General features: G+C 30.3%; 1 protein-coding gene and 1 long non-coding RNA gene across 2 annotated transcripts; both read right to left on the bottom strand.

Moving 5' to 3' along the window:
* Positions 1–17: 17 nt before the first annotated feature.
* Positions 18–2,009, bottom strand: LOC112101477 (chaperonin CPN60, mitochondrial-like; the record flags this gene model as incomplete). Its single annotated transcript, XM_024192149.1, has 8 exons — positions 1,812–2,009; positions 1,620–1,715; positions 1,369–1,476; positions 1,011–1,196; positions 790–870; positions 652–702; positions 345–407; positions 18–151 (listed from the first exon to the last, which is right to left on the bottom strand). Coding segments are annotated over exons 1-8 (839 nt in total), but the record flags the coding sequence as incomplete, so codon positions are not given.
* A 9-nt stretch (positions 2,010–2,018) lies between these two features.
* LOC112101485 lies at positions 2,019–2,568 on the bottom strand. The gene is made up of 3 exons (XR_002907543.1): positions 2,429–2,568; positions 2,304–2,328; positions 2,019–2,166 (listed from the first exon to the last, which is right to left on the bottom strand). It is a non-coding gene; the product is annotated as an uncharacterized LOC112101485 (long non-coding RNA).
* Between the last annotated feature and the right edge of the window lie 11,942 nt (positions 2,569–14,510).

Below are 14,510 nucleotides of genomic sequence, written 5' to 3' on the forward strand. Positions count from 1 at the left end.
TGACACGGATGAGATACGCCGCATTGTTAGCTCCACGGTTGCTACTATCCAATAACCAAACCTTTATAACAGCAGCGAGATAAGAGTGCTTTGTACAGCTCTCTTCAGGGAAATCTTGTAAATTTTCCATTGTGAATCTCCACTGTAACAACTGCAACAGACATATTTAAGAAAAGAAAATTAGCGAAAGGGTAAGCAAGTTGTCCAAAAATATAGAAACAGCCCAAAGAAGCACAAAAGAGCCAAACAGTATAAACTGAAAAGCAGAGTCGCTTCAAATTATAAACACAATTGAAAATTCTGATAACTTGTTGGAAAATCATGTGAAATGTCACAACACAGACCTTTTCGTGTCCTATGCAAGCCTTACAAAGAAGGATAACCGTCTGATCCTTTGATACCGTTATCTACAATGATAAAAGAGGGCTAAGACATTGTTTGAGCAAAACCTCGTCTCTCTTGTCAATATACACAAGGAAATGAAAATTAATATATTACTATGCCAAAGTTGTACCAGAAGAAAGGATTAAAGTCCACCAGAAACAAGGATGAGAAGAACGTTCTCATGATGTGCTCTACTTAGGTAAAATAAATCTTTTTTTCACACCAAAGAAAATTATATACCAGTCACTGATATCTGATATCTCTCACCTTCTCAGCATGGCCAAGAGATACGCATTCAAAATCTTTTCCTGTCATGACCTAAAAGAGAAAGAAAGGAACACATTGTTTTGTAAATCACATAATAATCATGCAAAGCAAGGTGGAGCATTTATCAAATGAACCAACCTTCCCATACGTGAATTTGGCAATGTCCCGAAGGCTAGCCTTCCTACTTTCTCCAAATCCAGGAGGTTTTATGACACAAGCCTTCAAGCAATTCAGAACCCACAAAAAATGAGAAGACATATGAAACTTCACTTTGTAAAATTAAATGAATAATTGAATGATAGAAGATTCTTCAAGTAGGCCATCTCTTAACAGCAAAACACTGTCAAGTATAAGTTCACCTTGGTTGCTGTAGCCACTCCATTTAAGACAAGACTTGCTAGGAGATCATTTTCAATATCTTCAGCAATGATCAGTACATCTGTGCCATTATATCTTCTAACTGGTCCAATCTCTGTCAATAAGTCAAAGAAGACGCAGTTCAAAACCTTTTTCTCAAGGATCATGATATAAGGATCTCGTAAAACCTAGTAAAAATGAAATCACTAGTTGATTAATAACAAGGCTGATCCAAAGTTATATCTTCAAGGTAAGAACTAAGCAATCTCAATTACTTCATTGTCAATATATCTATCCTTTATAGAATCACAAATTTCTCATAAAATGTCAATTAATTTATTGATATCTCAAAATGCTTACACATTCTTTCGTCTTATGATTGGTGATGAAGTAAGGTGACAAATAGCCCCTGTCTAGGGTCATTCCCCAATACAACTGAAGTTCAATACTGGGTGGTGTTTTCCGATCCTGCAATAGTAGTGAGGCAGTAGAAAATAAACATAAAACAGTAGAGGAAACAAAATGGAAGGTTCTGAAACATAACAACCGAATCAGAGGCACAGCAGATAAGAAAAAAGTAAAGACGATGAAAAATTCAAGAAGCAACTTACAGCTAACACATGAAGATTGTTTCCCCAACCTTTCTCAAAAGCCTTGGCTATGAGCTCGCCAATCACTCTGTCACCATTTGCTGCAGCCGTTCCAAACTTCAATTTAAAATGGGAAAAAAAGCGCGTCAAAATGAAATATATTTCTGTGGATTATCATTAAATTGAGCAAGAGTCTAAAGTGAGAAAGAAAACCAGGGCTATTTGTTCGAATGATGTGATGGGTTGTGCTGTGCTGTATAAATTTCCCACAAGTGCATCAATTGCCATTCTAGCCCCTTGTCTTTGGTCTGGCACTTCCGCATCCTCCCGCATATAAAATTCTCCCTTTTAACTTTAGAATTGGTGCCTGCAGACAGAAGATAGATGTCAATTGAATTTGATCAGATGATCTGTATTTGATCAGATGATCTGTATCCATTAATTAACTCCATTCCCATTCACAGCAAATCTAATTTCTTAATTAAGAAAATCCAGAAGATGTTTCACAATCCAAAAATCTTTTAGTGACTTCCGCCGCGGTATACTGTCTGCTCCGAGTTAAATGAACCTGACACAGAATTAAATTCAACGAAATTAACTCAACGAAATTAATCAATTGAACTGAATAAGCCAAGCCAGAATTAGTTATTATTATTTGAAAAAAGGAAACAAAAAACACTAATAAATGAATGAATGAATCATCACCGGCTGAAAATTGTTATCAAGCAACCTACAAAATCAAATTAACTAACATAAACAAAATGAGAGAAGTGGAAGGAAAACAAAGTAAACAAAATAAAAATTTGGTAAACTGTGAAGGAGAAGTGCACCTGACTTTGGAGGCGAGGTTAGAGGCATGGCGCAACATCGTTTGTGATTTTGTTGCGCAGAAAGGACAGAGGAATTCGATTGACCAAAACAGAACAGAGACTTAATGAGACTTAAAAGGCAGTTTTGTTTGGTTGGGTGGGTTTTGTGGGTCCCTTGTGGTGGGATTGAGTCGGTTAGAAGGTGCGTATTTAATGAATTTTCTAGTTGGACACTCGGACTCGGACTCGGACTCGGACTCGGGGTCTTTCACTTTACTAATCAAATATACCTGAATGAGATTGAAATGAGGAAATCTTAGTGCCTGCTCGATCTTTCAATTAGTCTTTCAAATTCTCTTTATTCAGAACCATTTTATATATTAAACTTAGGACACTTTCCACATATATTCGTAAACAGCTCGAGATTGCTCTGTTACATGAAATATTCTATTCATTTACTCTTTTATTTTATTTATTTAGTGTTTATTTGGTATGGCTTATGTAATGTTCATAAGTGCTTATTTAATTCCATAAACTCTTATCATAATTTTTGTTTTTATTTGGTTATTTTTTTTATAGAATTTTTAGAGTTTAAATAAGCTATTTTGCCTCTACTAACAAAATCTCAAATTTTGAGCTTTTGAGAGTAGAGGTTGAAAAGTTTTTTTTAAATATTAAAATATCTAAAATATTCTTTACTTATTTGACATTATTTTCATAACATAACTTAAAAAAACTTGCCTATTAAAGTAATTTTATAAATTTTTAATAAAAGCTCTTATTGACAACCAAACATCTAAATTTTTTTAAGTAAAAGCTCTACTATCAAAATCTCTACTTGAAAAGTTGTATCAAACGGAGCCTTAATACAACTATCTTTACATGTATAGCTTGTGGTTGTTATTTTAATTAAAGTACTGTGGATAGAAATGATTATAATGGATTGCTTTGATATCTGAGTTGGGATGTCTTATCTTGTTTTGATTTGTATTGACATTGTTTGAATTTGTGTTTTAATATGGTTAATACCACTAATTTTTATTTTCTTTCTTTTAATTTACTTATTGATATCATGTTTGTGAAAGTTTATTGTTAAAGTTTACGTTCTCATTTATTGAGAAATAATGATTTTTGTAATTAAATTTTATTTTAATTTTCTAATATTCTTTAATTTAAGGATAAAGTTATTGTAAAATCTATTATTTATAATTTTTTATCCACTATATTTTTTCATATTTTAATAGTAATGTAATAATTAATAAAATTAATAATTATTATAATTTTGATATAATTAAATTTATCAAAGTAAAAAATATTTTGATTATAAAATTCAAACAAAACCCAAATGAATTATTTAGGCTCGGTTAAAAATATTTGGGTTGGTTTAGGTCAGGCCCAAATTTTTATAATTTAGTTCGGATTGTTTTAAAATCTAACCCAAACCAACTCATGCCCACCCCTAACTGATTCCACATTTGAGTCCAAAGTTCAATCAAAGTTTGATCCCTATTTAGACCAAAATAGACTACATGGACAGTCAGATCCAACGGGACCAGTCCAATGTGGTTCTCAAAATTAGATATCAAATTAAGTAAATAACACTAAGCGCCCATCTATTTTGTCTAAACATTACACCATGCATACATTAGTATTAAAATCTAATGAAAAAGAAATCACGATCAACCATTTGTTTTGGTTTTAGTTTAACAGGCTTAGATTATCATTTTAGTCTCGCTACATTTCGAGAATGTATTATAATCACGTAAATTTAAATCCCGAATATAGTTGGCTTAACCATTGCAATGGAAGCAAGAAGTCACGAGTGCAATTCTAAGGGTATACATTTAATTTGATGATGAGGAGGGGTAAGAGTGAAATGTAACTTAAAAACTCTCGATGAAACTTCTGAATATTACATAAATATATTGTAATATGAGCTTATAAAATCTGAACGTCTGTACTTTAAAAGGATGTGTGCATTCTTATAAGAGGACTACTTTCTGAAGATGCAACAATTATTTTCACATCTCATTGTCGTTAAAGCTGACTTGAAAACTCATGAATTATTCCTTCTAAAAAAATAAATGAATGAATTGCTAGTTAAACAACTTTTGAGCTTATAATTTTCAAGTACTGCTTTTTTCTTTTTTGGTCTTTCACCCTTTAAAAAAAAAAATTAGTATTTCATTCATCTCCTTCCCACAAGATTAAAATCAGAGCTTAGAGAAAAATCATGTATTTTTGCCAACTTAAATTTGAGCGCGCATTAAAGACGCTAGCTAAAACGTGCACAACCATGGATGTTGTTGCCATGTGAATTCAATGACTGTAGTAGCGCAATTGTGTAGTGGCTGATTGAAGGTTTTCGTATTGAGGTTTGTTTAGGTCATTAGTGATATTCATCTGCTGATGGAACGAATGAGTGCTTTTTGAGTTCAACCTGTCTCTTGAAATTGCAAAGTATCAACTCAAAAGCTAGCAGAATTTGCAAAAGTCGTCTAGTCGGTGGTGGAATTAAGATTTTAATTTAGGGGTTGCGAAAATATGAAGAAAATTGAGAGTTGCCTTGAAACATATATTGGGGATCATTTTGAAAACTTTTTAGTTTTCACATTATTTTTTAAAAATAAATTTTGAAACCTTGGCAACCCTTGCTAGGCGTGAATGTAGTTCCGCCTCGACGACTAGTGTTGTAGTTCGGCTGGAAAATGTTTTAGTAGAACTTTATACTCTTTTGTCATGAGATTAATGCAATTTTTATGCTCAATAAAAAAATAAAAATATGCTTTATGAAAACTATTTAAAATTTTTCTCCATTTAACTGGCTATAGGGATGGCAATTGTGTCTACAAACCCGCCCAAATCCACCCGCCAAAACCCGTCTGCTTCGGATAATTTTGTGGGTTGCGGGTGGGTTTGGTATTACAAATTGAAACCCGCATTTGGATGCGGGTGGGTTTGGTATTAGCCCAATATCCGGCGAATACCCACATGGATATCCGCTAGACCCGCAATATTTTTTAAATATTTTTAATTGAAAAATATTTAAATATTTAATATATAAAGAAAATAATGCAATTATGCAAAGCGCCAAATAACCAAAGTATAAACAAGTGTAGTGTGTATAACAATGCAAAGTGCCAAATAACCAAAATGTTTTTGTATGGACTATTTTTCTTTAACTTAATGCATGAATTAGTTCATTATATAAGTTTTTTCGGATTAGTATTTGAAAAATATTATTTTTTGGAAAATATTAATCTTAATCATTATTGTAGGCATCATGTTGGATGGGTGCTAATGATGGTGAATGAAATGAACATCTTTCTTGGAGCTTGTGTTGAATGATAATATGAGATGTAATTGTTATTTTTAGATATTAGTTTGTCGTTTTTTTTAATGGATTTGTGTATTTTATACTTAAAATTTAAAATTTTGTGTTGGATTGATGTTGAAATTTTAATTTTTCATTTATATTAGTTAAATTTAAAATTGAATACGTTATGTGGAATTTGAGGTTATTATTGTAAATTTATATATTCAACATTTGTGATTTTAAATATAAAAATCTCCCAAAAAATCCGCCGGATACCAATGCGGGTTTGGTAATTGTCAAAATCCTTAGCGGGTGGGTTTTCTTAAAAAAATTAAAACCCGCTATGGGTTGCAGGTGGGTTTGGTAATTTAAATTTTGTGTGGGTTTGGCTTTGATAATGACAAACCCGCCGCGGGCGGTGCCAATTGCCATCCCTAACCGGCTCTAACATATTTTTTAATATTCTTGCTACCTTGCATCGTCGTTCTATGTTTTCTTGAATGATTTTCCTATTAACGATTCAACATCATTTTTCAGTCCTAGCCAAGTCTAAAAAAATAAGAGTGGTAATAGACTCCTATTATCTCAAAGTTTATTCTAAATAACATGTCATTCATTAAATTTCATAATTTCTTATCAAATTTAAGTAAATTAATTGTAATATCTCACCAATCAATTTGATGAATGTCATATCATTTATGATAAAAATTTTGAGATGTGTAACACTACTCAATAAATAAATTTGGTGTTCTTCAACTATTAATAATTGTAGTTATAACAATTTTGTGCAAATACCAACACTAACCCTACTCATTATTGCTGAAACTCGAGTGATTACACACAAACCACAACTTATTCAATTTAATTAATAAGAAAACTACTTAAATATTCAAAATTAAGAGTGAAAGCGAGTGACATTGAGCAAGAAGTTGCCGTTATTAATGAGACTGATTGACAATTTTCATCCTTCGGAATTTTATTGATAACGTTACCATAAATTTTAGAAGTTGATAATTAAAGTTATTACAATTAAATAATTACAACTACTTCATGTCTTAATGATTAATGAGTTTGTACTTTTATGCAAAGTCTCCTTTCTGCAACTCACCATCGGGTGAATCACGAATGCGTTCCAATTTGGTGGCGTGCTTGATTAATTTGTCCTTTAAGACATGCCCAAAAGCTGTGTATGCAGCTAGCTTTTACAATTTCTATCTTCTTCATTCTTTAATTTTTTTTTTTTGATAACTTCATTCTTTAATTTTATTTCGTAGGAACTGCGTCTTGTACTTCAGTAAGAAACAACTTCTTTAATTTAATTTAAAAATAAAACTATTTGAGTATTTTCTTTTTTTCACAAAAAAAAAGAAAAAGAAAAAAATTTCAATCATCGGAGAGGCAACCCAAACATCGTCTAGTTAGTGGCTAGTCAATAAGTTAACCAGGGGCGGACCCAAAGCTTTATATTATCTTGGGCTAAATTAAAAATTAATATTTTATTATGACCATAAAATTTCATAAGTAGAAAGAAGTATATTAAATAAAATGGGACATAAAGTACCTTATTCTATGAATACATACTCTAAAAAATTAACTATAAAAAATAATTGAAAATAAAGATAATTCAAATATAAAAGTATTATTCTTTAATTATGAAATCTAACATTGCAACCTAGGATAACATGTAATTTTTTTTTTTTTTAATGAAGGATAAGATGTAATTAATCTAACTTTAGATGGGATTCTGTTGTTTGCACGGCAAGAGCAAATCCAGGCCGATCTAATAAAGTGGTAGAACATGCTGGTGATGATCAAGCCAATTGTGTAGTGGCTCATGAACTTATTAATTGTGTCTCTAGCTCTCGTACTGAGGTTTTTTGGGTCATTAGTGATATTTATGGGCTGATGGAATGAATAGAGATGTTCCTTGAGTTCACAATGTCTCTTGAATCCGCTCACATGCTAGCAAAAATTTAAAATTGACCCAAGTCTTCTAATCAGTGGCAGAACCAGGATTTTAATTGGATGTTGAAAAAAAAAAAATTAGCATAGATGTTTTATGTCGTGATTCAACCTCAAACAAATACAAGTGCAATAAATAATTTTTTTCTTTTATATTTTTGAAAAAAAAACATGATCAGATGCATGATTATCTACCTAATTCAAGGAGCACAAATACATGTACAATGAATGATTTTTTTCTTTTATATTTAAAAAAAAAACATGATCAAATACATGATTATCTATCTAATTTAAGGAGCACAAATCAAAACAAGCATAATCGTTTGGCAAAAAGAAAATTTGTTGGTTAATTAAAATAAAATCCTCAATGAGTCTCAAAATTGCCAAGAATCTTTTGAGAGAATGTAAAGCTCTTAAGAAAAATATTATAGCTGTTGATCCTGGATCTAAGTATATCGGCCTTGCACTAGCCAACTTCGAGCAAAATTATGTGGAAATGACACCATTGGGGTATAATTGCTTTTCACATTATAGTAAATACTAGTTAGAGATAAAATATAAATTAATTATTTGTGTAACACTATTTTTTTTCAATGTCGCAGACATATAACACAAACTACAAAAGCACAGGATCTGGAGCAACTCAGAAAACGTGTAAGTTTATAATATTATAACTATGAATAAGTAGTAAAAGTGATATTCAAAATAAATAAACAATAATTTAACATCTATATAAGGTCCAACTATTTTGTAATCCACGTTAGGTACCCCTTGTTTTTCATTTAGTGATATAACCATTAGACCAAACCAAATAGTTGCATAACGGTTTAGATGCATGTGTTTGCATGGTTACTAACATTGCCATCCCTGATGTTTGCTGAAAAATCAAAAGAGTCAAAGGTTTCTAAATCTTAACATGTATGTCCAGATTGTTTCAAAAATTTTTACACTTGAATCCATCGACCTAATTTCACTATTAGAATGAGTGACATTGTATGTGCAGTAATGTAATCTCACGTACAAATTCCAAAATGCATGAAAAATTAACATGATTTAATAACAAAAATTTTATAACATAATATCTCTTTAATATAAAATAAATTATTTGAATATGTCAATAAAAAAATAATATGTGACAAAAATATATTAATTTGTCAATAATAACAAACTATGACCAAAGTGACTGTGTAGATGCGTAAATTAAATGTTTTCAATGATATTATTAATGAACATGTCCCATACTTCTTAAATTATATGTAATTAAATTTTATTATTTGCATATTAATATCTTCATCTAAATGGAAACCGAACTTCGTCCCTTTGCTTTCTTTATTCCTAAATAACAATTTAGCACTCCTGAACTTCATCCTCCATTTTTTTTTTATTTCTACTTGTCATAAACTCAAACCTAATAAAATAATTTTGGTTGAAACCATCATATTTCAGAAACAGATTTTTTTTCATCAACAATAATCCTAACATAGGTCCTTTGGTCTAATTAGTGGTTTGATTTGAAAATGTTGTTATTTTTTCATAGATGCTCCAAATATAAGATTTATAGCTCTTAAAATTTTGTTATTTATAAACTTGTCATTCATATTCCCTAGAAATTCTTGAACTACACCTTTCCTAAGGATTTTTCTTTTTTAGTTTATACGAATGGTTATTTTTGTGCAAGATGAAAGATAGCATGGATAAAGAATAAATAGTTGTAAATTACAGAGATTTATTCTTCGTCCATAAAATAATTTAATGAATGAGTATTTTTTAATATAAATTATTTAATTAAAAGGTGGTACAAAGAATATTTTTATGGTTTAAATATCCTCAACCTTCAGTTGTTTCTTTGTAAGGGTAAAAATGACAATTCCACATTCTATTAGAATTTTCATAATGATCAATAATGGACAATGATATTAACATAAAAAATTAAAATGAGCAGGACTTGAGTGTTAAAATTTAGAAATACTATTTGGTTAATTTAATTTTAAAAAGAAACATGAATTGTAGCTCAATTTGTTAAAAAAAAAAATTACAAAGAATATATTAAGCAAATAAATTTATGGATTGTATTTCTCTAACGACTTTTATATGCAGATAAATGATCATAATGTTGGTGGTCTGATCATTGGCGACCCGATAGTTGGGGAGTACGATGAGACCGGCGAAGGCTTGCGAAGGGTTAGTCTTAAAAAATTTAATTTAGTTATTAGTCTTTAAAAATTTTAATTTAGTTAACTCATTTTTTAAAGCATATATTCATTTCATTTTTTTCTTTGTTTTTTCATTTTATTAGGCCAAGCATACCAAAACGTTCATGAAAGATTTTGATAAATATATCACCACAAGCTATTGCTACCAGAACGAGACAAACTCTAGTGAAAGTTCTACGAGGACATTGAAAGAATTTGAGGTAGCTTGTCAAAAGCCCTTCTTAGATGAAGTTTCGGCAATGAGCATAATGGCACAATGCTTCTGTGATAATTGTGGTGAGGTTTCTGATAATGTTGCCCTTGTGAGAGGACGGAGCATTCATTTTGGTAGTAATGAAGATTAAGATAAATATTATTAAAGGGATTGATGATGTTTGTGGGTATCGTCGCTACAAACCCTCACGAGACTAAACTCGTCCACTAGGGCTGCCTAGGGGTTTAAAGGCTTGTTGCATACGCTAAATGCAACCGTGATTACCTGCGAAAGTGGTGTAATAGGATTTAATTTATTTCGTTTTTTACTTTTAATTGAAAAACTTTGTATTTGAATTCACTAGTATTCAATTACTTACACTGATAAAATTATTTATTTTAACCATCTCCCAATACTATAATACCTGAGATGAAATTTTCTTAGAAAATTATTCATGATGCCAAACACAAGCCCTTCAAAGAACTAACAAGATTAGATTTGGTCACAAGGGCAAATGGATCTGGAATTAGGAAAACATTCGACGCCAAATATTCCAAATACAACATAACTTAAATTTACCATAAATTCTTCATCTTGGCCCATGTGTTGCAGCAGAACAATCGTCGAATAGTTTAGCTTAAAACCATCGTATGGGTGTTAAAACGACTAGTCGTTTATCGTCCTCAACTTTTTCATGCATGCATTGATCCCTACTAAGCAGAGAAAACTATATCTGTCATGCATTATTGCTTTAATCAATTCTTAGAGGAATCAGAGAAAATTAAGGCATAATCTGGATGAAGGAAACCCTATGGCTAAAGCAAGGGCCATATTTGTCGGCTTTACTTGGTACAGAGATTGTTCCGTGAATGTTGCTCTAATTGTTGCTGTGAAATTTACATTAAGAAAAAAAAAAAGGAAAATCATATTTCTCATTTCTCATTCAATACTATTTTCCACCCCTCGTCTTCTTTATTTCTTAATTCCCTTTTTTTTTTATTCTTCGTCTTCTTCTTGATCGTTCTTCTTTATTGTTAATTTCTTTCTTTTTTAATTTTTTAGTTTCATCTCACGTACACAATGGATCGAACTTAGGAACAAGAATTCACAGATAATTCTTCACATTGAAGACTTCCTTTTACTGTTTACTAATAATTCTTTGGAGACAAGAAATAATTATGGCTGATCATGTTAGTCATAGCCGGTAATGATTTGATTGATTTCACGGTTTATCAATTGCTAAAATTCATACGCACCAAATAGTGAGATGTGCACGGACTATACCTTTCAAGTCTATTATAACCGCAAGATTTCTTCTACACACACGTTAATCCTACATATACAACTTATTATCCCGTTAACAGTGCGTTCATCCATTTATCACTTTGTAACGTCAGTTGGCATCCACAAGCAAACATCTTCTGATAATCTAATCAGACAATTCCAAGAGTTACTATTTCATAAAAGAGTAGGATTATTTATGCTGTAAAAATTACCTTGATCGCTTCATTATTCTATGCACTAATATATTAATTTTAAATAATTAAGTTTTAGTCTTTTCAAAAAACAAAAAAAAATAATTAAGTTTTAATGAGTACATTTTAAATCCACCGGATTAGTTTCAAAATTCCTTTACTCATTAAAACCATTGTTAAAATTTAAAAGTTTATATTATACTTTATAAATCCATCTTAATACCTAATATACCTTTGAAACTAATTCATGATTTTCTGCAACTTTTTTCTTCCATTCTTCTTCTTCTCCTTCTTCTTCTTCTATCTATCCAACCCGTAACCTGTTCATACCCAAAAACCAAATCCCTCAACTTATTAAGTGGAATTAATTTTTTTGCCCATTATTGTCATTAAACCGCTATAAAACATATATAATATCATGAAAAAATAAAGTAATAATAAAACTATAGTTGTAATCAATAATCAATTAAACAACTAAACTAAAGCGCACAATATTTTTCAATGGCATGGCTTTCCTCTTTCTTATATAGTTCGAATTCAATGAAATAGATTTGATTGTTTGAATCTAGAATAGCTTGACTAGTGATATAGTTTTCACCAAATCCAATATTTAACAACTCAGTTTGATCTGTTTTCAACTAGAGGAGTTGAAGAAAAATTAATAACTATGAAACAATTTTTTTTTTCTGTATACATTAAGCAAATTTAGAGATGACTTCAAGATGAAATACGCATTATTAAGTCCATAACAGTATCTTATGTTAGAGACAATTTAATAATAAATTTTTTTAATACTGGTTCAAATGAGAATTTGGGTTCAAATAATCCTTCATTAAGTTTTCTTTTGTACATTATTTATGATTTTAAAAAAACCTTACTTAAACTATTTTAATTCTCATGGTTGCAATTTTGAAAGTTTGCTTCACCCTCTCCGTTTGTTTTTATGCTTTTATGGGGCCCTCCATCATCTTTTCTTTCCATCTGCATTTTAATGTTAATATTTAGTCAATCGTGTAACATCAAGTATATCTATAAAATAATGATACTAACAAATAAAGTATCAATAAACAAAAATGAAGATTTTAACATCTATATTTTCATATGGGGCTTGCCTTTAATTTTTAGAATTTAAAGACCGACATTTAAATTTCAATTGTAAGATATTAGTAGTCAACTGAATTCCCTCCTCAAAGTAATATAAATTCGTAAAGTGCAATGGAAAAATCTCTTGGCGATATTATACTCCAGCAGATGCAAAGTAGACAACTAGACTGGCCAAATTCTGAATGTTGAGACTTTTAAAGATTGAATTTTCTCTTGTTGCCTTCATTGAGAAAATGACAGAGAATTAAAAGAGATAAAGTTCATTCTCACAGCATAAAGCCTAAGAGAGACAAAATTATTAATCTGACTCTCGAATCTTCAGGTCTTCACAAAAGAACATATAACAAACTTGAAAAAAAAATAATTGCCCCTTCAGATCCAAAAATCATTTTGCTTCTAATATTGTTTTGCATGCTTTAGCTGTAGTAATTAGTTACTTTCCGTGTAATCAACAAAACCCCAAAAAAACGACACTAGAAACTGTGGTTTTGATCATATGTGATAAAGTGAATTGAACTTCCCAGCAAGGGCTTCAATCTAAAAAGCAAATAAGCCATTCTTTGTGATTAATTAATTACAACTTAATTACTTAATTATTTCTCTTGCATACGTAATTAGTTGACTTTTTTTTGGCTGTAATAAATACCATGAATTGTAAGAATCATTAACCTTCTTATAGGCCTCATAGATGATCGTATAGATAATGCTAATAAACTTTCTTCAAATTAAGTTCATTAATTTCATATTTCTGTCCTATATTTATGCTTCCAAAATGGATAATTTTCTTGAGAATTTTCAACATACTCAGTTATTTCTTGTCCAGTGTTATTCTAACAACTAAGAAAAATAAGAAAATCTTTTAAATAAGATAAATGAATTTCTCAAAACTAATCTATCATCAAACAGATACATATCCACTTGCCTAGTTGCCTTGCGGATTAATTAATCCTGCATTCTTTTTAGCACTGTAATAGCATAATCACATAATCACGTTAGTATCAATAATTTATAATACTTGTTTGTTAAAAGCGGAAAATGGTGCATATGTACATAATTACTGATACTTTTTATAAAGTGTCAGAAACTAAGTGTCAGTAAAGGTCATTTTTTTAGTAGTGAGTGCACCTTGCCTCATGGTTCTCTCCCCATTTACTTTTTCTCTATGGTTGGTAATCTGTGAACCACACGAGCCTCTAAACCGCCTGGTGCCTTTAGGCACGTTATAGAATGATTTTAAGCAGCGTAGGACAGATCTTAAACCATGGCAGCAAATACTCAAGGCAATAAATTGACAATACAATAAAAATACAGCTGTTACGTTATTAAAAAATTCCAATTTGAAAATACGATTAAAACTACTGAAATATTTATTAAGAGAAATTTATTGAATCTCTTTCATCTAATCATAAGGAGACAGAGATAATCTTAAAGAATCCAATTATAAAAACATGAACGTGAGAGATAAAGAGAGATTGTATTTGACTATATCTCTGTTTCTTTTTCATTTTAAATTTAAAATTACCTATTTTACAGGTTTGTTAACCAATTAACATAATTTTCAAATAATTAAAAATTTTCATTAATATAAATAATATGTACTGTTGATTAGATCTAACGGTATATATTTCCCACACTACTGATACCGTAAAAAAATTACGGCATCATAAAGGGACCCTTGAAAATATTATTATTATTATTTTCATAAATGCTCCAAATATAAGATTTATAGCTCTTAGAATTTTATTTTTTTTTCATAAAGGGTCCCTTTATTCTTCTTGGTTGAAAGCATAAATAAAGGGTCCCTTTATTCTTATTCTTCTTAGTTGTTAGAATAATATTG

Source organism: Citrus clementina, unplaced genomic scaffold (genome assembly GCF_000493195.1).
Source record: "Citrus clementina cultivar Clemenules unplaced genomic scaffold, Citrus_clementina_v1.0 scaffold_16, whole genome shotgun sequence".
NCBI classification, from domain to species: domain Eukaryota; kingdom Viridiplantae; phylum Streptophyta; class Magnoliopsida; order Sapindales; family Rutaceae; genus Citrus; species Citrus x clementina.